Here is a 25,054-nt window from a genome sequence, read left to right as displayed (position 1 = left end):
TTAATTACCTTTACCATTTATCAATCAGTGAATCTATTTCTGGGGTTGAATGAAGCCTTGCTTATGCTGTAAATTACTGTTCTGTTATCTGCCATGAGTGGATTGCAGCTCTGCATACAAATTCCCTAGCAGACTCATAAATCATGAGGTGTAATAATACCATGGTCGTTTTTGCCCTGGCTTACCATGTTTCTTGTTTTTCTACAGGCCTTTGAAGATGTGTACATTGAGCAGAGGAAAACCGTTCGGATCATATTGGAGTACGCCGACAGGGTTTTCACCTATATCTTCATCCTGGAGATGTTGCTAAAATGGGTCGCCTATGGATTTGTCAAGTACTTCACAAATGCCTGGTGCTGGCTGGACTTCTTTATTGTGGATGTAAGTCCAGCTCTTGTTTCTTCCATTGTGTGTAGTAGACTAGTGCAGAAGGGCAATTACTTGGTCCTCAACCACACCCTGGTCCAACAGCAACACACTAGTAGAAAGATGTTAAAACAGAAGTGCTAATGCTAATTTCTGCTTTATACACTTTATGTATTCCACATAGACACAAGATCTGTAGTTTCTAAAACTCTGTATTACTCATATTGTTGTCTGTTGGGTGTGGTTAGGTTTACAAAAACAAGTTATAATTTGAATATCTGCTCCATGGTATGCAATAGGTGAGAGGGCATGTTGTGTACAATAAAGAAGCCTCTTATTTCATTACTCATACTAGAGGACAGTGTTTTACAAGACTGTTCTGCAGTCTGTCTACATCAAGTAAACACAGCCTTTGTTACCCTTTGCAACTCCATCAAGCTAAACAGTCCTTATATATTTTTTAGTTTATCACTCAGATATGTTTGAATATGTACAGCTATCTGCTTGGGGATAACACACAACACAAAACAAGCAATGAATTCATTCTGCTTTTTTAATTCCCAATTTATTTGTCTTGTATCAAAATGAACAGAAATAATTTCAAATCAAATACAACCCCTTTTAAGCAGATTATGGATTACAAACCTTATTCAAGTCATACTCAGGGCAATGGTAATGTGTCAAAGATGTGTCTATGTAAAGCTGTCTTTGCCTGTGTTTCTAACCTGTAAGATGTTTGATATGTGCCTTTGTCCTTTCTCTCTCTGTGTACTTCTCTGCTCCTCGTGTCAGTCAAGTCTGAAAGACCAGAACAGGGATAATTCTTTATTCTATCCTTTGCAGTTACACAAACTACATTACTAGCATCTTTTTTGTGCACTTCCAAGACAAAACACACTTTATGTTTGAGTCTTTGGGGGAATTAAATGAGAGATTCACGGAAACATTTGTCATGGCAAAAAGCCTAAAACAATTGAATTCGACAAATGTGCTAGCTCGGGGGTGGGGTGGGGGGAGCGCGCTGAGATGGATAGAATAATAATTTCTCTGACTTCTGACTTTCTCCTTGAACTAACCACCTCTCCGCAGTGTCCAACACCCATAAGTGGACTCCTATCAGTGACAAGAAGTTACCATGTTGATCCATTAGAAGTTCCTGTAATCCAGAGCACCTCATCAAACACATCTTTTACATATCAAAATGTACACTTCATTTTTTTCAAACCTTGCATTTTACTTCAGTGCATTTTGACATTTTACCATTTGTATAGTGTACAATTACACTCAAGTACCGAAGAAGATACTATACATACACAAACGGACATATATAGCACACACTTGTAGCAGTATCTTACCTTACTGGACTGATTCTGGTTATTGCCATTGTAGACTCCCTCTCTGTAGGTGTGTTGTCAAGCCCACACTTGGGACAGTGCAGGGCGCTACGTTTTCCCAAGTTGTAAAAATGTTACAAAAAGAGAAGTTCGTCCTTCTCCTTACCTCTTTCCCTGTCCTCCTTTTCGTTCCTTCTTGGAAGTGTAACCTCAGGAATGTGGTGATATTGTGCTGAGATGTAATGATGGTGGGTGACAGGCAGCCGGCGGTAAGTTTGGTCTTCCCAAGCGCTCCCCGTCCATTAAAAAAAAAAGAAAGAAAAAAAAAGAAATGCTTGGTGAGTGTGCCTGAATGTGCCTCTACCATCCTATGTTGTGGGGTGACACCATTGCCATTGAAAAGGGGGGGCACCATCATTAGACCGGCCTATATTTTCCTCTGAGTGTGTTCCTCCTCATTTCCCCTGTGTTATCTTTTTGTTATCCATTTGATTTTTGTTTGTATAATGTGTTGGGTAAAATGTTAGGGGAAAGAAACTAATTGTAAGAGAGTTAATGATTATGTCAAACTATTGCTGGAAAACAAATACATATTTTCAAAGTAAATTAGTATAGTATAACGCTTATATTGTAAGAATAAAAATCCATATATGTCCTACATTAGCTGTTTAATAATGGCTATGTACAACAGGGAAATCCTGATTAGAAGTAATATAGAATTGTGAACCTGAGGTTGATGTGGGCCATATTCCATTCATCTTTCTTTTTCACTCAGAGTATTATCATTGGTTTGTTGTGTTTTTCCCTTTGTTTTTAGTTTTCTTTATTTCTGTTTGGTTTGTGCTGTCGTCATCATGGGATCACAGCCCCAGATGTCATTGGCCTTGCCTTGCAGAGCTCTGTGAGAAGAACCCTGAGGCACTGAGGCTGCTACTGCACAGCTGGCACAGCTGGGGGGCCACATGCCAGGCACCCCAAAGTGGGGTCTCCAAGGGGTCAGGCTGAAGGTGACAATTACCCCAAACACTGTAGTGTAGATAAAGGCAAAATCTTTATTTTACTCTCTCCCCACCACAACAACTGCAAACCTATGAAAGAAGCAAGACTATTGATGTAAACAGGGGCTTCGTGCCAAAGAGTAAGTAGACATCACATCAGAATCCAATTAAAGGCCTGACATGCATGACATTCTGGAGCCAATTTTTGAACTTTTTCCAACCATTACATTAAAAAGTGGGAATCCGTGCTGACATCTTTCCCGCTGCTCTTTCTGTAGCTGCGATAGACACCACCTTGTAATGACTGAAGAGTTTCCGTCTGTGTTGATGATGGCGCCTAAGTTAAAATGAAGATTTTGCCTGTTAAAATCCTCCCTCCGTGACCTTGGTAAGCTTTGGATGTTGTGTACTTCTTGCGGTGAGTTTGACCGGTTGGTGTCGATGGCTGGTTGGAGGTGCTTCCACATGTGTTCACTGTTGATATTTTTCCTTATTTATAAGGAACTGGTACTCCCCCTGTTTCAGTCTCTCCAGCATCCAGAGGGATTACTGTACTATTCCTAAGGATGAATACTTAAAAATACTTACAAATTTGAGAACAAAGAAATGTATCATTAGTTGACTGAAATCAATTGCAAAGACTTTGAGCCTCATTCTAATCCAACTACCCACCTGCATCCTGCATTTGCATCTCAAATAATCTGCATTCAACCAAAGAATACTTCCCTATGCTGCAGATAGCTTGTGATGCCCATCTTGGTACACTTGAGGTGACTTCATCAAGGCTAAATCGTTCTTCCACTACATAAATTAGTGCAGCTTATCGACTGTACTCCATCCATTTCACCCCCTGGGGATCCAATACTGCATATGTGTTCAGTTTAGATCAGCTGTATGGGGGAGTTCACAGTTACAAAACCTACGACCACTTTGCATGAACTTACATTGATTTTTTACCAAATTCCTTACATTTTCAGAAGTGGTGCTAATGGGTGTTTATACAGTTATGTGAAATAATGACTTAGTGAATGTTTCCAACCAGTGATCACACACTATGAAGCTCTCTTTGGCTGCATCAGTACCTTGCTGGCTGCTGCTGGACGTGAGAGGGGCTGCACCAGTTTCTTTGTGTTTTGTTATTGTTAACCGTTGTTAACCGTGTGTAACTCGACTGTATTCTGTGTATTTTTGTCCTTTCAGTGCCATCCAGTGCTAATAACTATATCTGGTCTGCCCTTAACCTCCATCCCTGTTACTTGTGTGTGGTTCATGTGACTGTGCCTCTCCTATTTGACTCTAAATGCTGTATGACACATTTGATTTGATGTCTGAGAACGAAAATGGTGAAATGACACACTTGTACATGTTTACTTGTATTCTTTCTCTTAGGTTCCGTTAGTTTGTCTGTCTTAAATTGTATGGGATTTTATGCCTCAGCCCAAGAGCGACATGGAGAGACAATGTTAGAGGGGCAAGGGTAAGGCTCTCAAGTCTGTTGGGTTTTTATCAGCTTCTACAGGGTAACCTCTCTCCTTCCCTCCCTCCCCAACTCCTCTTCCTCTCCCAGTCCCTTCGCTTGTATCTTTACTAAACCATGTAGCACTCTTTTCTGGCTTATTTACCCTCTATTTGAGTCTTATGTCTCTATCTCCTCTCTTTCTCTCTCAACCAAAAATTTCTTTGCAGGTACAAAGGACTATTCACACCTCGTCAACTGCCCCCAAATAACAAACAATCCCACTGGCCTACTGCTCATAAAAATTCTACGCACATAAAACCTATACTAAATATTGACCTTCTCTCTCAGTGTATTTACATGTATAAATGCCATATTATACATGCATATACATGCATAGATTTATGTGTGTGTGTGTTAAGCAACTCTCCGCCTATACCAGGGCCATCTCTCTTCCCTAGTGAATATTCTTACTTCTAACAGTTTGGAACCTCTTTTGCTTCTCTGTTTTTGTGTAGGTGTCTATAGTCAGCCTTGTAGCTAATGCGCTGGGCTACTCCGATCTAGGGCCCATTAAATCACTCAGGACACTAAGGGCCTTGAGACCCCTCAGAGCCTTGTCACGTTTTGAAGGGATGAGGGTAAGATCCAAAGCTAAGCAGCTGATCCTTCCGCATGCCCATTCAACAGTTTAAAGCATGCTAGAACTGATCTAAAAACAAACAAAGAGGGCAAAAAAAAAAAGTCCATAATATTGGGGGATTGTTTTTAAAACCAGGAAATGAAAGCCAAGAAGTCACCTTTCCATGCGCAATCCTGTACCATGCCTTTGTTAGAGCGAAAGAACAAGTCATGATGCAGCTGGGAGACTGAGTAAAGTAACAGTGAAGTAAATAACCAGCAGAACAACATGCATTTCAATTGAATACATTAAACAAACAAAAATCTACAGAAAAAATTTATTTGTTTTATATGAAAAATTACCCAAAGAGCAACAGAAATATCTTTTACAAAGCTGCCTCATCACATAAGTAACAAACTAGAAATTTTGATTACTTTGTTTCTTTTTGATTGGCCAAAGTGAATGTGAAATTGTTCAAGCTAACCAAACTTACATGCCATCTCATAGAACATTCAAATCAACTATTAGCTCTTCATTTGGCCTGATTTTCAACCACTGCTTTCAATTGAGACCCCCCCCCATGCCCCCCCCCCCCCCCCATGCCCCCCCCCCCCCCCCGCTCCCATAACCTCCGCCCTCCCCAGATCACACCATTCCTCAATGCATTTGGTATCGAGAACAACCAGCAGGAACCGGGGAGCTGCAAGACACCAAAACCTCTGCCTAACCAGTCACACAAAAACTCTGCATGCAGGACAGCTGCCAAACAACCACTCTGAGGAATCTGTCTAATTTGTAAATTAAGATTTAGAGATCACTCGCTGTGACAGGACCTCTGGTTGTTTGAGCTGTCTCGTGTCTAAAATATATAGATTTGATTGGTTGTCACGGTGACTAGTGGTAGCGATAGGTTGCACCTGGTTGTTGTCACCCGTAGTCCCTCCTGTCTGTCTTTTTCTCTCTCTTATTCTCTTGTGATCTCATTCTCTTTTACCTCTCACTATTCTTGGACTGGTTGCATTGTCTTCTAGTTTGAGCTTCTCCTCTTCACCTCAGACCTTTTTCCCACCTCTTCCTCTAACTCAGCCCTACATGTGCAGCACTGTGCAGCACCCACCCCATCCTTCTCCCTCCTCTTCCTCTGCAAACCCTTATCCCTCCACTTATCACTCCACCTCGACCCGGTTTGGCTGGGCCGGACTGCTGAAGGGTCACCACACTCTCTCCTGCTTGTCCAGGATCTTTCTGCATCAGGAACTGAGACAGAAACCACACACGCACTGTGTTGTGGCTCTGGGAGGAATGTATTTGTTAAGCTTCTGCAAGTACCAGCACCTTGGGTCGTTCCATCCGACCATCTGATCTGCTGACAATCTATTCGGGCAGCAGATTATTACTGCAAACGTCTCAACATTGCCCATATTATATGTTTATTATAATTTTTAGTGGCTTCCTTTTGGAATGCAGGCAGAAGCTTAGCAAATATGCCAGGCTGCCATTTTGCACAAGGCATAACTGCTGTCATGTCATGGCACAACATACTGTAGCGCATACAGCAGGCCCTGGCTTCCTGTTGCCTTCCACTCCCACAGGAAGTGAAACTGGGAGGCAACAATAGCCCAGTTAAACTCTTTGAATTCTGGGTCTGGGTGGGTGGTGGCCCATATAGGTTGACAAGCACTACAGTGTTCGGACAACACTCTCAAACCTAGAGAGACAATGTGTCGCCCCTCTTTGGTATGTCCCAAAAATGACAGAGCAGCAGGAGAAGGCCGCCTGTGTGATAATTTAGTGGGTGGATTGATTGTAAACAAATTTTATTTTAAAATTTGACTCACAGTGAAGTCTCATTCATATTAGATATCCAGTGACTAAAATGTGATGCTGTTGCGTATGGGCAGACATCAGTGCTTTTAGGCCCTGGATAGGCTTTATGGATGTGGTTGTGAATGTTTCTGTGAAACTTAATAGGTTTAATTTTAATTTGAGGATGGGTAGTAGCCCTGTAAATAAGATCATGTCATTTTTGGGGTTGGAAATCATGGCACATTTGCTTTAATAGGGTCTATTAAAGAAATACCTGTGCCCCTGAGAATGAACTCATTCAGTGTGTATATGTGATAAAAGAGGTGAGGATGGCCCAGTAACACAAAGGGAAACAAACAGAGGAATTTGATCCTGCTGTATCAATTTTAACTATAATGTATATGTTCATCAATTGAATTACCATTTTGTTTGAACTGAAATGGAAAATTTAAGGTGAAAGCAATAAATAAATGAATTGGGAAGTACATGAATGGAGAGATGACACCGTACGAAAGAGATTGCGATGATTAGAATGATGAAAATGAACACAACCCCGCTGCTTGATGTCACAACACGATGCAACACAGCTCAACAGCGCAGAGGGTTGGACACGTTGCACTGCTTAACATGCAATGATCATGGGCTGTTCTGAGGTTCTCTTTCTCTTAAGGCAGCTCTCTAATCCAGGTTTGTTTGGAGCAATGCATTGTACAGGAATGACGCTATATCTAGTCGTCTTTTACCCCAGTTTCAGTAAATCCCTCACTTGCTGAGGTTTAAGTTACCCCAACAGATTTTAAAATGTCATCTGGTGATTGTAACTTTACCAGCTATTAAAAGCGTCACCAATTGTGGGATCTTTATAGGGATTTAATTTCTGAACCCCAATCACTTCCATGGCCGGTCTTCACTATGAGCAGGCCAAAACAGTCTACATTACAGACCCATGTTGTTTAACTAACAAATGCCCTGCAGATATTTTTTAGACACCCATATAATTCATGTAAATATCAGAATGGCTCATTAGACACACAAAGCTTCAACCATGATCTTTTTACAAGCTATCTCTCTTTCCACACATTTCTCTATTTATGTATTTATTGATTCAAGCGGTTCTTGGGATTGCACAATGCCATGTAACATGCATGTACTATAACTGCAGATGCACATTATGCATTTTTGAAAGCCATTTTCCCTCTTTCTGAGAATGCTTTCCACACAGCATGGCCTAATTCTTTTACACTGAATTTTCTGAAAGTGGTTGAACTATGGATCAGAATTAGCAAAGAGCCATTCTCTCAGTGAGTGCAATACCAACACACATGTGGGAAAGACTGACTGTATTTGGCAAATAACCAAAAGTCCCTTTGGACTTTACACAATAACTTACCATTGTTTCTTCTGTACACCACATGTGAAATTTATGATTCCACATTCAGCATGAAAATCTTGTACACACAGAGAGAATCCTGCTCTAGAGCTCCTCCCTATCTGTCAGTAATGAGGAGGGAATATGGCTCTAAAAAACTCTGACTCTGCCAAAGACATGCATGCTCAGCTGTCTGCCTTAGAGCTGCTGGTCTGCCTGCCTAACACTGGTAGTGAGCGGTTCACTCTGTGCTGAGCTTATCACTGGCTATGATAAATCTACAGGGAATTTGATTTAACTACTAGAAAAGACTAGATTTTGGGTCTTGATTTTTTGTTTTTTACTGCCATTATGTTACATTGTTAAATGAGTTTAAGAGTGTAGGCTGTCTAAGGTTGGGGTGGTTATAGTGGACACTTCATAGTGGTATGGCAAACACTAACTGTTTACTGCTGTCGTAGCTTTTATAGAGTAATCATTTAGAAAAATACGCACATCTACACTGTTTTGTATAACATTACAATGTTAAATATTGTAATACCTATACAAAATTATACTAGGAGCATTAATTGGTTTTGTCAGAGATAAACACAGAGAAGCTGTGTATGTGTGGATGAACAGCATGTATTTAATATATGTGTGTGCTTGACTATCCCTTAAACAGTTCAGTATATTTCAACAGATAAAAGAGCATCTTATAGTCACATTAGCACTGCTCTAATTAGAACAGGACTGATACAGCTCTCATTCCTATTAGTTCCCTACGGTTCAGTAGGCACATAACAGTGGTATGCCCTGCTTATTTATGGTTATGTCAAAGTGTAATGAACTACAGTTTTTGTACCTGTAACATATAGTGAATTTAAATACCAAGTGTAACGCCATAACAGTATGTAGTGTCTTGTTGAAGGGGTTGAATGAACTGCTTTTATTTCCTGGTTCTCACACTGTCATGTCTTGTCTTCCTTGGTCTGGTCTAGGTGGTAGTCAACGCCTTGGTGGGTGCCATCCCTTCCATTATGAATGTGTTGCTGGTTTGCCTCATCTTTTGGCTGATTTTCAGTATCATGGGGGTCAACCTGTTTGCGGGCAAGTACTACTACTGCTTCAATGAGACATCAGAGGAATACTTCCCTGTCGATGTGGTCAACAACAAGACCCAGTGTGAGGCCCTCATTAAACAAAATTTCACTGAAGTCAGGTGGAAGAATGTCAAGATCAACTTTGACAATGTGGGCGCTGGCTACCTTGCACTGCTGCAAGTGGTGAGAATGTCCCTCCTCCTCTCCTCTGTAACTCCATTTCTTGTTTCATGCTAACTTGGATTTCTTTTCCAATTTTCTGAGTTTTTCCTTTTATTATTTCTTAACTTACTTATTTAATCTGAGAGTCTTTTTTTGCCTTCAAATTCCATTTACTTTCACATCAGTCTGAGGCTGTGTAATGTTAATACTCATTGCATATTATTGTATGTTTCTTCATGCTCTTTTCTTCATCTACTTGTTTCTTTCCATGCACAAGCTATACCACAGGACATGCATCACTTTCGGTTTGAGTTCGAGTATTCTTTGATTTCAATTTGGAATTTGCTTAGTATTTTTTGTTGTTTGTTTCTACAAATGTATTCAGTCGTGTGTCTCTTTTAAAAGGCCACATTCAAAGGCTGGATGGACATCATGTACGCAGCTGTGGATTCCAGAGAGGTACACACATTTCTTTTTCAATAAATGCTGTAATGCTTATACATGCATACAGTATTTTACTGTTTGCCAGGTTTTTTGCATGCATGTCTTAAGGCAATAGTTGACTATATAATGACTGAGAACTCATATCTTGTAGAAAGTTACAGCAGATGAGAAGATTAAACACTTTTGCTTATGCCAAAAAAATTGTTTTGCATAATGACTGACCTCTCAGTCATTGCACACCTCTGGAAGTAACAAGCACCAATATAATTGCACATTGTGATCTTTGTACTTTGCTTTTTGAACAAACAAATTTTTGTTACCTTTGGTTTCTCCAGTTTTCAGTCTTTGTGCTAAGCCATATATATAGCTATATAATTATCTTACAGATATGAGAATGGTATATATATATATATATATATATATATATATATATATATATATATATATATATATATATATATATATATATATATATATATATATATATATATATATATATATATGTATGTATGTATGTATGTATGTATGTAAATAAATGTTTTAGCCAAATGACTGTACTAGTAAAATGCTATTTTTATCACCGTGCTTTCCTCCAAGGTGGAGGACCAACCCGACTATGAAGTCAACATCTACATGTACATCTACTTCGTGGTTTTCATCATATTCGGCTCCTTCTTCACCCTTAACCTCTTCATTGGTGTGATCATCGACAACTTCAACCAGCAGAAGAAAAAGATAAGACCCCTTTTCTTATTACATCTCCTATTTTGCTCAAGTGTTTGCAATTTCAAGTGTTAGAATATGGTTATAACCAAATTTTTGCTTGTCCCTTTACTTTGGGGGTCAGGATATCTTTATGACGGAGGAACAGAAGAAGTACTACAATGCAATGAAAAAACTGGGATCCAAAAAACCACAAAAGCCTATTCCTCGACCAACAGTATGTTTTTTAAACTGGCCAGCTGCTTTTGAATAAGTGCTCCGATTATACAATTTACATTCTGTGTTAATGAAAATGTATAATTCAAACAATCTTTGTTGCTTTCACTTTGTAGAACAAGATCCAGGGTATGGTGTTTGACTTTGTGACACAGCAAGTTTTTGACATCTCCATCATGATACTCATCTGCCTCAACATGGTCACAATGATGGTGGAAACAGACGATCAGTCGAATGAAACAGAGGTTGTCCTCTACTGGGTCAACTTCATATTTATTGTAGTCTTTACCACGGAATTCTTGTTGAAGCTCTTTGCCCTGCGCCACTATTACTTCACCAATGGCTGGAATATCTTTGATGTGGTAGTGGTCATCCTCTCTATTGTTGGTAAGTAAAGGTGGCAGAGAGCAGAGAGGGAGTAGTAAGAGAGCCTGACTAGTTCTAGTCACTCATATTCTCACTGTATTATCTTCCTTTCTTTCAGGTATGTTCTTGGCTGACCTAATTGAGAAGTACTTTGTGTCGCCGACCCTGTTCAGGGTGATCAGGTTGGCTCGCATTGGCCGTATCCTCCGTCTGATCAAAGGAGCCAAAGGCATCCGGACATTGCTCTTTGCTTTGATGATGTCACTGCCAGCCCTGTTCAACATTGGCCTATTGCTCTTCCTGGTCATGTTTATCTTCTCCATCTTCGGCATGTCTAACTTTGGCTATGTCAAACACGGAGCAGGCATTGATGACCTGTACAACTTTGAGACATTTGGCAATAGTATGATCATCCTCTTCATGATCACCACATCAGCTGGATGGGACGGCTTGCTGCTGCCGATTCTCAACTACCCACCGGACTGCGATCCTCACCTGGAAAACCCCGGTACATCAGTTAAGGGCGACTGTGGTAATCCCTCCGTAGGAATCTTCTTTTTTGTCATGTACATTATCATTTCTTTCCTGATTGTGGTCAACATGTACATTGCCATTATCTTGGAGAACTTCAGTGTGGCTACAGAGGAAAGTGCTGATCCACTCAGTGAGGATGACTTTGAGACCTTCTATGAAATCTGGGAAAAGTTTGACCCCACTGCCTCTCAGTTTATTACTTTTGCCAAGCTGTCTGACTTTGCTGATGCATTGGAGCACCCACTTCGTGTGCCAAAGCCCAACACTATAGAGCTAATTGCTATGGACATGCCTATGGTGAGTGGCGATCGCATTCACTGCTTGGACATCCTGTTTGCCTTCACAAAGCGTGTGCTGGGTGACAGTGGTGAATTGGACATGCTGAGGCAGCAGATGGAGGAGCGTTTTGTGGCAGCCAACCCCTCTAAGGTGTCGTATGAACCCATCACCACCACCCTCCGCCGCAAACAGGAGGATGTCTCTGCCAGAATTATCCAGAACGCCTACCGAGCTCACCTCATCAGACGTGGCATCATTTTTAAGCGCCACGCTTTTGCTAACAACAAGCTTGAGAATGGTGGGACCAACCAGGAGAAAAAAGAGAGTACACCATCCACAGCCTCTCTCCCCTCGTACGACAGCGTGACCAAACCTGACAAGGAAAAGCAAGATGACAACAAGGAGGAGTGGGCCAGGAAAGAGAAGGGTAAAAACCAAAAAGATGAGTGGGAATCCAAGTGTTAGGGTTCAGTGATTCTACAAATCCAATAAAACACAGGGAGATGAGACTCTGAGCCCAAACCCAACAAATGTAGAAAATGTGATCATTTGCAAGTAAGAAAAAAACAACAAAACATTTAAAAAAATGTTTACAGACTCAAATATTACCAAGGCAGTGTGGTTTCTTATCTCATAAAAGACAGCTGAACCAAACACAATCAGTTTACCGCGGAACATTTGCTGCATAGTGACCAAGTTCATAAAATGAGGAACAAATACAAAATGAAATACAGTGACTCAAGGAGTGCTGGCCAGTGAGACATATTTCTTTGGGGACCAACTGCCAAGGCAAAGAAATCTCTGCTAGATAATTGGAAACTTGCAAAATCCCTGCCACCACGCCACCAAATGTGGACCCCTCTGCAGCAAAGCTCCAATGCTACGGGACTGGAACTTACAGCTCTCACTAGAACTGTGTTAGCAGTCTAAAAGGAGTGTCTGTAATACTGAGCTTACTTCCTTATCAATAAGAAAACAATAATCAACAAAGCAAGATTATCTAGGAAGGAAACACTAGCTAGGGAGGGGGAAACCCAAAAACATAAACAAGGATTATTATTATTTTTTTTTTTGTGCTGATTATACTTACATCTTTGTATTATTTGAGCAGCAAAAAAGATAACATTTGGCCCATGTCACTAGTCTTTTCATCTCCTCTTTGTTATACTGACACTTAAAAAGACATTTTCTACATGGGATTTCACACTGACCGTGTAAGGGTCATTAGTCATTGTTTTGACTTGGGCAGAAGGAGACTTGCTCAGGCCGAGTTCCAGATAAATAATAATAATTGTACTCGTTCAATGCATAGAAATGACTTGCATGAAGGCATGTTTTGATCAGGAATCATGCATGAGTAATCATAGTCCACAAGACACTAATTCTCAGACCACTGCAGTGGCTTGACTGTTTGTTTGAGGCCGTCCACTGGAATATTTAGGAGAACTATAAATGGAAAATGATGAAGATTATGAATACTGACATATAGAATATTTGGGGGAATGATTTTTGTATGATCCCAGCCCTCTCTCTCTACCTTTAATTCATCCAAAGTGAGTATTACGAAACAAGATATCCTCATGTTGAGGATATTCAGACTTGAGGAATGTGTCAGTAGTTTTAAACCAAATCTGGGACTTAGATCTCTGTGTACTTACTGTACTTTACATCCATCCTACAGTTACTTTACTTGTGGTCCCTGTTATGGCAATGAGAGCAGTTAATTTCTCATGCCAAGATCATGGGGAAGGGAAAGAAAGGTTGAGTTACTTTTAGTTTAGTTTTGGGCTAGTGGAAGAATAAAAAAACCTTTAGGTAGAAACAGTAGACAGTAGTTTTACTGGTCAATTTTATTACAGGTCCTGTTTTACACTCTTTCAAATCTGCATAGGAGTTTTCCAGCAAGTCTTACTATCAGTAATGCTTTTGAGACAGTTTGGGTTGCTATCTTAGGAATCAAATCCTCTTCTTATGTCCTTGTGATGAAGTCATTATTATAAAAAGCATTGATCAGTGAGAGCAACACTGACCATCTGAAACAGCAGAGTTAGTGGAAATTATCACAAGGACATGCATGCCTTATTGTGCCTAGCATGTATGGAAGGTGGATGGCCATGAAGGGCTTGTGCTTGGAACTCTCGAATAGAAATGATTTTGTGTGATATTACAGGGAGGTGGAGGATTGATAATGAAAAGAATAACGTGGACCAATAAATATGTAGAGCCTCTCCCTTCAGTGTTTTAGACTGACTGCCACGAGAATAAGAAGAAAAGCAAGAGCAGAGGAAGCAAATTGTGCTCTGGTCTGAGTCGGAGTGCTGAAAGTCCCATGTTTGTCAGTGTATCATTGTGCTTTTGTGGGACCTCTTAAACACTGTGTGGTGTTGGACCCAGGCTCGCACCATCTTTTCACATACTGGCAGGCTTTCAAACGGTATCACCCGCTTAAAAAATAATTAGCCAGAGATGGAGTTAGAAACATAACACTTACTGAGATTAACATCAGCAGGCCTCACATTGACACAACTATGTTGTATAATAAGCTTTGTGGATGTTTTTCATAAAAAAAAAAATACTGAGGCTTTATCAAGTGGTAGACAAGACACAGCTGCCTCTTTAGGTGTTCCTGCCATTTCTTTTCTACACAGGAGTAATTGTCCTATTAAAAAGCGGATGACTGGATGTGAATCCGGCATCCATGGTCACACCACTAATGCCATTTGGTGTGTTTAACACTGCCTGTTTCAGAACCCCCTGTCTGTAAAAATAACTGAGCTCTGTTTACAATATGAGGTCTCCGAATCAGTTTGGCTGCTGCACAGTAAAACCAAATACATTCCCAATGAGAACCACAGGATAAGTGAGTATTGCCATCCAATATACCCATGTCCGTCTTGGATGCAATGTTTTAGAATGATACATTCACACATAAAAAAAACAAGAGAAAAAAAGAAAAAAAAAAAGAAAATACAAAAACATATATGTACAGTGCAGGCTATGATGTAAATGGCACAATCGCTGAAAAAGAATGACCTTTTTGAAAGAAAATATAAATATTGTATTATATTCTTTTATTTTATTGGCATGCTTTGTTGTGTTTTTTGTAAATATGGAATTTTAAAAATGTTACTACTAATAATCAAAAAAATGAATAATAACAATAATATAGAATGGCTTCCAGCTATGCCCTTTGTCACATTTGTTACCTTTTGGATTTTTTGAGACACTTTTCACTTTGTTGACGGAAATTGAATGAAATATAGATATTATATAATACAAAAGATATATACATGTATACATATATGTCTATATGTATATACATAAAACAGAAGAACACTGTTTTTCACATTTGATTTATGTGCAACACGTTCAGTGGATGTCTAAAACTGGTTGTTTCCAGCACCTTTCTATGTTGGGAAATAGCTCATATGCGATGTTACTGGAACTGCTTGCCATGGATTGTAGCCTGATCATGATGAAAGGATAATGTTACCAGCACATTTCTCACTTCTTACAGTCATATCTCTCACCTTCACTGAGTATACAGGACACACCCATAGTCACGCACACAAACACACACAGGTGACTCTCCTCACTGCCTACCAACTTTTCCAGTGATTTCTTCCTGGAGGACGTCAGCTGGTGTGACTGACTGCCTCATTTGCCCTGAGATGGTATCTCCCCAGGGCCTTATTTCCCCTAGACACACATCAGTGCCATTACGACTCAACATACATACATCATGTACTTGCTTCTCATCCTCACCTTTCTTTTGTTGAATAGTTTGTTTCTAGTGTTCCACTCAATGGCATGTGCCTTTTTTCTGCTTTTTCTGCAATTTTGGATGTTGATGCCACACTAAAAAACTAATAGAACAAAACAGAAAAAAAGACAACGAAACATGTTTCCAAACTGCAGAGGGTGGGGGTTCGAAGGTGAGCACAACATTAATCAGGGATGTTGAGTCAGAAATACTGCCGGAGGATCATCCAGACACCCCACTTCATCTTTATATTCAACAGTGTGTGATGTTAACAGAGAAACAGCTAACTCAAAAATGTCCTGTTCTTAGTGCTATGTGTGTCACCCACTAGGCTTGTGAAAAAGCAGCTTGCCTTCTATATTTGTTTTATTTCTTCTATATTTCTGTTTCCATCTGAAATTTATTTTTGTATCAATATTTGACTATAGGACTCATTCTTTTTTAGCATGGTTTATTATGGGCGTTTTTTCTTTTATGCTGAAAAATTAAAAAGTGCTTTTCAACTGTTGTTATCATTTGACACCGTGATAAAAGAGGATATACAATAGTACAATATGATGGTGTGTTGCACAACCACTTGGGCTCTTGGTAAGAATATATGAAAGATTGTCTTCATTTGAGCACGAACCTTTTTATTACCAATAAAGCAGCCTTCCAGTTAAAACTTGTGTCTGTTTCTTAATGAAATCTTCCATTCTAATACTTTGCATTGCTATTATAAAATGGCAATATGGTATGGCATAGCCACTTGATTTCCTCTATTTTCCATAAAGTTTGTTTGATATTCATAGTGACTACTTTAGATAGTGGTCACCATTTTGTGCGGCTTATTTTCCTTTTGTAATGCTTTATGTGGATGCGAGTGGATTAAAAAACATCCTGTGAAATGGAGCTGGGCAGTGCTGTGTTAACAAGGTTGTGAAAGGCAGCCTTTCAAATGTAATGGACTTATTGAATTTGTTAAAAGCCCCGTGTTAATGTCCCCTTCACAGGCAGAAGATGGACTACAGCCCCCTTATTATGCAGGCCAGCTGTACTGTAATGCTTGTGGCCCACCATAAAGTAAATAGCTCAGAGGTATGATATTACAGTCATTGTACCCATAACCTTAAAACCTCATGTGAACAGGACTGGCGTGGTCATGCGGGGGGGCTATTGATCTGTTTGTGGTTTTTCCCAATGGTTTCTTTAAATGGGAGGATGTGGAATTGTATATAAAACATGACTGGAGTTACTATTTTGTCTCCCTGGCTCAATTTCCTCTCTTAAACCACTTTCCTTTCAACCAAAAGTCTCCCTGCTCCTCTTGTCCTTCTTCTTCTTCTTAGTGTCAATGGATTTTTTTGTATATTTTCAAGCCTCTGTGTCATCAGTCATCAACACATGTAGGCAATATGTAGCCCCTTCATGACTAGCGGCCCTCTCTGTCTTCTCTTTGCTCCAGTGCCATGCTCCAGGATGGCTGTGTGTGAGTGCAATGAGGTGGAGAGAAGAGAGAGTGAGAGATGGAGTGCGAAAGGGAGGGGGAGGTAAGGAAAAAAAGGGAAAGGGAGGTGGTGGAGTACTGCAGTGCAGATAAATTAATGCAGCAGTCAAGGCTGAGTCAGCAGCACACTCCCAGTTTGGCTGAGTGCCTCCATCAGCTTGTACCCATACAAAGCTGCCCTGGATACCTGCCCCCCCCCGAAACCTTACCAAATTAAAGAAATGTGATCCTAAAATTAGACTTGTTAATAATATTTACGGACCGTAAGAGCAGCCAGTGGCAGCCAGTGGCAGCCAGTGTTGCTGTGCGCTATGCGGAGGAGCTGTTCTTGGTGCTTGTGGTGCTACCGGGAGAATGATCATCCCCTGCCTGGCTCTGATTGGAGAAGGGCAGGGCTGACTGGCGTGGAGCTATAAAAATATGTTTAGTGTGTAGAGGACTGCGATCTAATTCATAGACTGCCACACCTACCGTCCCCCTCTCTCTTCCTCCTTTGCTGGCTTTCCCCTCACCCCACCTCCCCTCCTCTAAATCATGTTCCTACATAGCATGTGGTTTTTCTGTGGGTAGAGCTGAGCACGGTTAAATATAATGATGAAGAAGCTATTTATACACATCATAGTGACACTGAATATTATTATCGACCTTTATCACAAGTGATAGTTATAAATTATTATAAAAGAGCTGGTCATCCATTGCAGTCCGGTGAGTCTTCATTTCTGTCTAACGATAATACTCTTTCTCTGTACCGTTTTGCTGCAGTCTTGCTGAAAATAGGCAAATAGGCAGTATCTGCAAATAGCCAGCAGTTGAAGAGGGGTTTTCCTTACTATCTGATCCACTTTCAACTCTTGACTGAGATCAGAGGGTTGTGTTTTTGCTCTGCTGGTGTTCCCTCCCTTTCTGCTACCCTCCCTCCCACTTCCTCTTCCCCTGATCTCTCCCTATAGAGTAAGAGTAAGGAGCTAGGATGGAGCCCAAAGAGGGAGCTCTCCATCATGACGATGGCCAGAAGCACTCACCCAAGCCACATCCTCACATTATACTCTTATACTCACGTTATATCTTAAAGGTCTCTCTCCACCTGCCCAAAATCCAACAGCCCCTCCCCTTTTTCACTGAACATTAACTAATTTCTTACAGCATATCCTAACTGCCACATTGCATAAGCCTATTGTGTAACAATATACATTTGTGTGAACAAAGTTTGCGCTATTTACAGTCCGAACTGCAAAAGGAAACAAACAGATGCCTTTCCACTCACACACTCTTTTTAAAAAGATTGCCCACATCAGCCAAAGTGCTGCCTACTTCTTCCAATTTGTTGCACAACAGCACCCACTTATGGTCAGCCCAGTGTAAGTTGGAAATGTATCCTTTTGTTACTCACTAAATATTGCCTTATCTTTTGATTTCCTTTCGATAACATAGGCAGTAACCATCATAACTCTCCAACTCTGCAAATTTGTCTTTGTTGTAATAATAAATACAGTTCTGTCCTTCATCAAAGGTGAGTGCAGAATGCATCCAGAAACTACGGAAATTATATTAATATATTTTTAATATTGCATCTTGGTTTATTTGCATAAAAATAAAAACATAAGCTGTCAAAAAGAAATAAGGCTACATTCTTTGTTAGATGAGGGTAAGTGAACAGGACTGGGTTTGAGGGGGGTCTGGAGCCCATCCCAGCTGTCGTTGGGCAAGAGGTGGGGTACACCCTGGACAGGTCGCAAGTCTATCTTTCACACATGTCTTTGGATTGTGGTAAGAAACTGGGGTACCTGGAGGAAACCCACGGAAGCACACGGAGAACATGCAGGAAGACCACAGCCGGCCAGGGAATCAAACTGGGGGCTTCCTAGCTGTGAGGCATGCTGCCCTCAGTAAATCTAAGCCGAATACATAAAGATATAATGAAGCTATTATTTTCTGTCAGATATTGCTTTCACAGAATATTTTTTGCTCCTTAAAATAAATTGTAAATGTGCTGCGTAATGTCAAATGCCATCCAAATAAATATTTTCAAGAGAATTAATACATGGCCACAGCCTAATACCATACACTACATATGTAGGGACATTGTAGGGTCACCAAAACCATACATGCAATGCTTATCCCGCTATTGTAGAAAAAACATTACTGAAGAATATTTTTGGTTTACACTTTTTGTATTAGGAAACTTTGGCTCCAGGAATATAGTCAATTAAATGAGTTGTCTGTTGACACAGAACAGCAAAAGCCAAAGGGTTCCAGTCTATTCTTTTACCACATAAGGAATAGTTTAGAATGGTTTGTGTGATAAGAGGGAAAAAGCTAATAGACCGATGACATTATGATAACTTCCACTGAAACGTCATTGAGGCAAACCAAAAACCTTATAAAGCCAGAATATATTTATAAACCCTCAAATGAGCCAAATGTACATATTATTTACACAGTCCAAATTAAAAGATGAAGCATCCATATGAGGTAGGCCAGCTTCTTTATTCAAAAGAGATGGCCACATATGAGCCAATTTGCCCATCTAATGTGCATGCAGCGAACCCCACTACTATCCCACTGTGGCATATATGTCACCTTCCACAGCTGGTGACAGTCCTTCTCATTATGGTGGTCTGCATAATAATATTAGATCACTCTGACCTCAGATCACTCTCACTATTCAAACCGCAGCAGGTGTAAAGAAATATTTTAATGGCAAGAACATGATATTGATTGTTTCAGTTCATTTAGGTTTTTGGGCATTCCCTTATGCACAGCTCTCTGAAGGTCCTGCCAAAGCATTTCATTTGGGTTGAGGTCTGGACTTTGACTAGGCCAATCTAAAATATTGCATCTTGAATATTTCTGCCATTCTGATGTAGATATTCTAGGTTAGGGTCATGAACGAATTTCAACTAGGCTTTAACTTTTTGACAGATGGCCTCAAATGTGCTTTTAGAATACTCAGTTATAGAGAGGAGTTTGTGGTCAACTAAATGAAAAGGCAAGGTGCCAAAATCATGTTGCTGCAAAACACGCTCAAATCAACACCGTTCCAGCAATGCGTGACAGTTTCTACTGAAATCCAGATAGGTGTTTGCCAAACATGATGCTGGCCATTAATTCTACTTTGGTCTCATCTGTCTATAGAACACTTTTCTAGAAGTTTGGGGTTTATTCAGATGCAGTTTTGCAAACCTCAGTCATCCCTTTATGTTCTGTTTGTGCTGTGTTTTTGTTCTGTTTAGACAGGAGATGCTATCACCTGGCAACCCTTCCAAACAAACCGTACTTGTTCAGCCTTCTTCTTATCATGAGGCTTCATTGTGTCAACTCTTGATTCCATTTCATTATACATAATGAAAAAAATATTTAGTTATTTACTGAACAAAATCACAACAATGGAAGCATAAAAACAGCTTTTATACAAAATAACTTTTTCATCATTTATTTTGCCCACTCACGTGTTATATCGATGATCTGGCAGCAGATGTCGCCATTTTTAACTGTGTCAAATGCTTGAAAAACGCTGAAACCCTTTTCAGCACAATTTCTTAATATTGATTCATCGTTCTCGAGAACGTCTGTGTGGACTTTACATGTTTTTCCCCGTTTCCTCCGGAAACTCCAGTTTACCACCGTCTAAAGACATGCACGTTAGGTTTATTAGTAAATCTATATTGCCCGTAGGTCTTGTCTAGTGTTGAAGGGCTGATGATGAGCAGCAGCTGTCAGCAACTCACTATCTTAAATGCAATAAAAGCAGTAACGGGGATCAAGTGCGTTCAATCAGTAAGAAGATGGAGGATATCATCTTACATGAGGGAGAAGTGGGAGAAGACAAAGTAAATTGGTATCATCCAGCTTCTAATTGAATGAACACACCTGATGTGGCTAGTGCAGGGATGGTAAAGGACCAAGAATGAGAACCACTGTCCTACATGCATCCATCAGTATGTTCAGGATAAACTGGTGTTTAAATCTGTTTTCATTGCTCTCTAATGTTTTTATTGTTGATAATTATTGTGTGCTGCATGCCCACTGTATGAGCTGATCCAAGCAAAAGGATTAATCTTCTGTTGCTCAGATTAAAATTATGTGTGTTTTTTCTGCAACTGTATTATTTATTTATTTGCAGTTTTTGAACATTAAACATCAACAGCAAAATCAGTGCAACAAAGACAGGACCTTGGACTGTCACTGAGTACTTACACATTATGTAGCTTAATGTTAGACAGTGTACAAACTTGAAGAGTTACTTTAAAAGTCATTATGAATCCACTTTATTGTCCTCCTGAAGAAAACCAAGACAGTTATGTGGTACGTTTTAAAAAATCTGGGTTATTTAAATGCAAATTAAAGTTACTACATTAGTTTACAAAAAGTCTAGCATTATAAACTAGCCTAGCCAACTACGTTAATAACCTCCTAGCTGAAATTGCTAAAGACCAACTTTGGTATGTAAATTCTACATAGAGTTAAATTGTGTTACCTAAGATTGAGATATTTGTGTAATAATCTACAGGTTGTTTTGCAAGTGACTGTGAGAATGAGGACAATATGGCCTGAATGCGAATGATGTAATGATTTGTATAATTTTTACTTATGGTACTGTAAGTATATTTTGCTTATATTATTTTTGTGTAAAAGTAATTTAAATACAGGAGTTATAACAATATTTCTACACTGTAGTTTTTGCTACATTAACTTAGGTAAAAGATCCAAGCAGATTGTGATTATAAAACTTATTCACATTAATTTTTTACACACAATCAAATATAAACCTAATTAAACTAGAACAATAGAATTGATCAAATGTCAATTACTTAATCCTAATTCACTGTATAGACATACACACACACACTCACTGACCAATACATTAGGTACAACGATACAACCTAATGCTCTGCAAAGCATTCCACTTTTACATATTATATTTTTCAGTATTTAAGTCAAACTGTCAGATAATTATTCTACTGTGTGTTTGGCTCCAGATAACTTAACCTTGTGTTTATTTTAGCGTGCACACTAAACTCTTGGGAATGGACCTGTATGAATGAGAACGTTGATGAAATCGACCCTCTACCCTCCAAAATTTCTTTCAGCCCAATGTAAAATTGTGAAGTTTCTTTATGTTGCATACTTGAAGGCTCTGGCCACCAGGTGTCAGCAGATCACAACACTGCGGTATGATGCCTCATTCACTACATGGAGGCGCCTGTCACTGTATAACCCCCAATGTAGCATGTCTCCACCTTTTCTAGACCAACCCTTTTTTAAAATTTAAACAAAATGTAGGAAAAGTACTGAATCAGGCACACACTGACAGTTCTGCATTGCAGAATTTTATTCCTAAAGCTGACTTCATCTATTTATGTGCCTTCCTCAAAATGTAAAATACAAAGAAGTAACCCGTCCTTTTCATTCATTGCTTCAATGAACATCCTTTTTTTAATGTATAAAGATGTTTTGCGCAGTTGAGCACATCTTCCTGCAATTGGAGCACGATTTTTATGTCTCTATTTTAGTTTACCAACTTCACAAGTATTTTTCTTTAATTTCAAAACCTTCCAAAGCCTTATTTCAAAGTCTTCTTTCACACATTTTCAACATTTAATTTACTTTTTTATTGAAATGAAAAAAAATTTCCAATGAGGAAATTTCCTGCAGTCTTTTCCACCTTTTCACAACAACAACTCAGTGTGAATCCCGAAACCTAAGCATAAGTAGCTCTGCTTTTGTATTTGCAACCGCCGAGGCACCTTGATTTTGGGATTTGGAAAAAAGACAGATATTAGAACAGAAAAACTGGTTCTGTTAAAGAAGCTTTGGTGGCATGTTGGGATGGTGCAGTAATAAAGTATTCTTAAGGAATAGGCTGGATCCTTGTAGAAATGTACACATACATGCATTTACTTCACAACTCATACTCTCTATTATCGTCTGAAATTACTCCTGTGATGGGAGGGTATAAATGATTGAGTCTGTATTTTATATGTATTATCACTAAGAGAAGAGAGAGAGTTCAGTGCAGGGATCATATACTGTAGCTGAAGGTCATGTTTACAGGGCCATGATGCTGTTCTCTCTGCTGCTGCTTGATAACTTGGTGCTGATTGATTCATTAATATTGCATTGATCTGCTCCTTTTCTTACACACAAGGGCACTCTTTACAAAGCATCATGTGAAAACTAGATAAGGTGGAGGTTTTTCATTCAGCATCAAATTTCACTGTAAGTTTACTGTTATTTGGTACATGGTTCTACATATTTATGTATATTTCCTGTCTGTTGCTATGTATCAGTTTCAGACAGTGTTGGCAGTTAAGAGACAGAAAAACATAAAGAAAGTGGAGGCAGTCATGAAAGATAAAGATTTTCTCATATAAAAAGAGATTATACCAAGTATCAGGTTGGACGTTACATAAGGAGTAATTGGTTTACATTATTGCTGAAAAACTCAGACACAGTGCTCTTTTACATGACATGTCACAATTGGGGTTTGCGGGCAATGTCTGTGAATCACAGTTGACAGTAGACAATTTATCTATAACAACAAACATCTTCTCTGGTGAAGCATAACAGGTCTTTGAAATTCCGCAAGAGACAAAACAAGGTGATCACCAATAGACAGCACGACTGAGGGCAATGGTTTAAGCCTGAGAGTTTTCCTTCAATTTATTTGGGCTGTTAATGATAGGCTATCAGATTCCTATCTTCCTTTCCTGCTCTCCCCTCTTTTGCTCCCTGATGTAGCCTGGAGGACTGTTTTTTTTTTTTTTGGTGAGCATCTGGAGACAGTCTGTTGAATAGGCTTCATTCTTGCAGGGCCCTGTGCTCCAGTGAGCACACTCAGGGAATGGTCGCTCGGCCATGGGCCACAGAGGAGACAGAGTTGTTTGTGGGGGCGGGAGGAGGGTGAAATGAAAGAAAGCCTGCAAGAACACAGCAGCTATGCTAATCATGAATTTTACCTCTGTACATTATTTGCTTACATGCACTATGTTCACACAAAAATGCTGAGGAGTTTGATTCTTTTCTGCTTTATGACAGGACTTTAATTACAGCACTGAACAGTGCTCTGCAGCAGTCCCAGGAAGAGCTTCCATTTGCAGAATTGGTGGAAGGGATGGTTTTGCACTCAATCTGGATGACTGTGGTTGTGGAGCAGTCTATTTTCAGCTGATTTTAGAGGATGCTTGTGGACAACCGTGGTCATTGCCTTTTACCCTTTCATAGCGTCATATATAATTTCCATGGAGTAAAGACAGCAAGAGATAGGTATTTCAGAGCAGTGTTAGGGTTTATAATGTTTACAGCAATTTTAAAAGATTATTTTTGTTATTTGGTCTTTGTAGTTTGAGGATTTAAAAAAAACATCTGCCTGGCATGATACATTTAGAGATTTAGAAAGAGTTTATTCTGTGTCATTCATCTTCATGCACACACTAAATATATTTTGGTAATCTCTTCTTTCCTTTGAAAGCAGTCAATCAAAAGTGAAATCCCCTTTCAATCTGTAACGACAAAATTTGACTGATAAAAGATTTGCTATGAAGACTTTAATAATTCCTTGACTGTTGCTTGTCTGACTGTGGAACTCTGGGAATTCTTGTATCTGCCCTTGCTATTTTATGGTTAAGATGTTGGATCAATGTGTTTGTGTCTATGTTAGGCAGCAGTGGCTTGAGCTGGATCGGATCTGTAGAAGCTAATGGGATTGTAAGTGTCTGGCAGAAAGGTGGAGCAGTAATGAAATGAGGGACCTGGACTGTCAGAGATTTTGACTGACAGCCACCCGCATCAGAGGATACGCTAATCGTGTAGCATGTTGTTTGTGTTTGTTTTTTTGCACATGTTGGAACGCGTGCATATAATTATATGTTTATGCCCACGGAGACACAATGCTTTCACTTGCTGCTCCCACTGACCATCATTGAGACCGGATCACTTGAGTCAGTGTTGCTAACTGTCATTAGCTCAGAAGGTTTGGAGCGCAACAGGAGTGAAGTGATAGACAGAAACCCTAAAGACAACTGCAACATGTTACAGGCGGGAAGGCG

At 39.7% G+C, this 25,054-nt stretch overlaps 1 protein-coding gene and 1 long non-coding RNA gene across 16 annotated transcripts in view; both read left to right on the top strand.

The window, feature by feature from the left end:
* Positions 1-16,079, top strand: part of scn8aa (sodium channel, voltage gated, type VIII, alpha subunit a) — a 41,949-nt gene extending 25,870 nt beyond the window's left edge. For 12 of the 15 annotated variants that reach the window (XM_067526636.1, XM_067526632.1, XM_067526634.1 and 9 more), the window contains 8 exons: positions 208-381; positions 4,673-4,795; positions 8,932-9,216; positions 9,601-9,654; positions 10,237-10,374; positions 10,475-10,579; positions 10,695-10,965; positions 11,063-16,079. In XM_067526636.1, coding sequence (XP_067382737.1) covers positions 208-381; positions 4,673-4,795; positions 8,932-9,216; positions 9,601-9,654; positions 10,237-10,374; positions 10,475-10,579; positions 10,695-10,965; positions 11,063-12,222 — 2,310 coding nt within the window. In that variant the 3' untranslated portion in view covers positions 12,223-16,079. The remainder of the gene's footprint in view (positions 1-207; positions 382-4,672; positions 4,796-8,931; positions 9,217-9,600; positions 9,655-10,236; positions 10,375-10,474; positions 10,580-10,694; positions 10,966-11,062) is intronic. The other 3 variants (XM_067526639.1, XM_067526638.1, XM_067526640.1) reach the window with 1 other exon arrangement.
* On the top strand, positions 2,714-4,666 carry LOC137139426 (uncharacterized). The gene is made up of 3 exons (XR_010916324.1): positions 2,714-3,086; positions 4,088-4,175; positions 4,385-4,666. It is a non-coding gene; the product is annotated as an uncharacterized lncRNA (long non-coding RNA).
* Positions 16,080-25,054: the final 8,975 nt, after the last annotated feature.

Source organism: Channa argus, chromosome 13 (genome assembly GCF_033026475.1).
Source record: "Channa argus isolate prfri chromosome 13, Channa argus male v1.0, whole genome shotgun sequence".
NCBI classification, from domain to species: domain Eukaryota; kingdom Metazoa; phylum Chordata; class Actinopteri; order Anabantiformes; family Channidae; genus Channa; species Channa argus.
The sequence above is the reverse complement of the archived record's forward strand: the minus strand, read 5'-3'. Positions and strand labels throughout refer to the sequence as shown.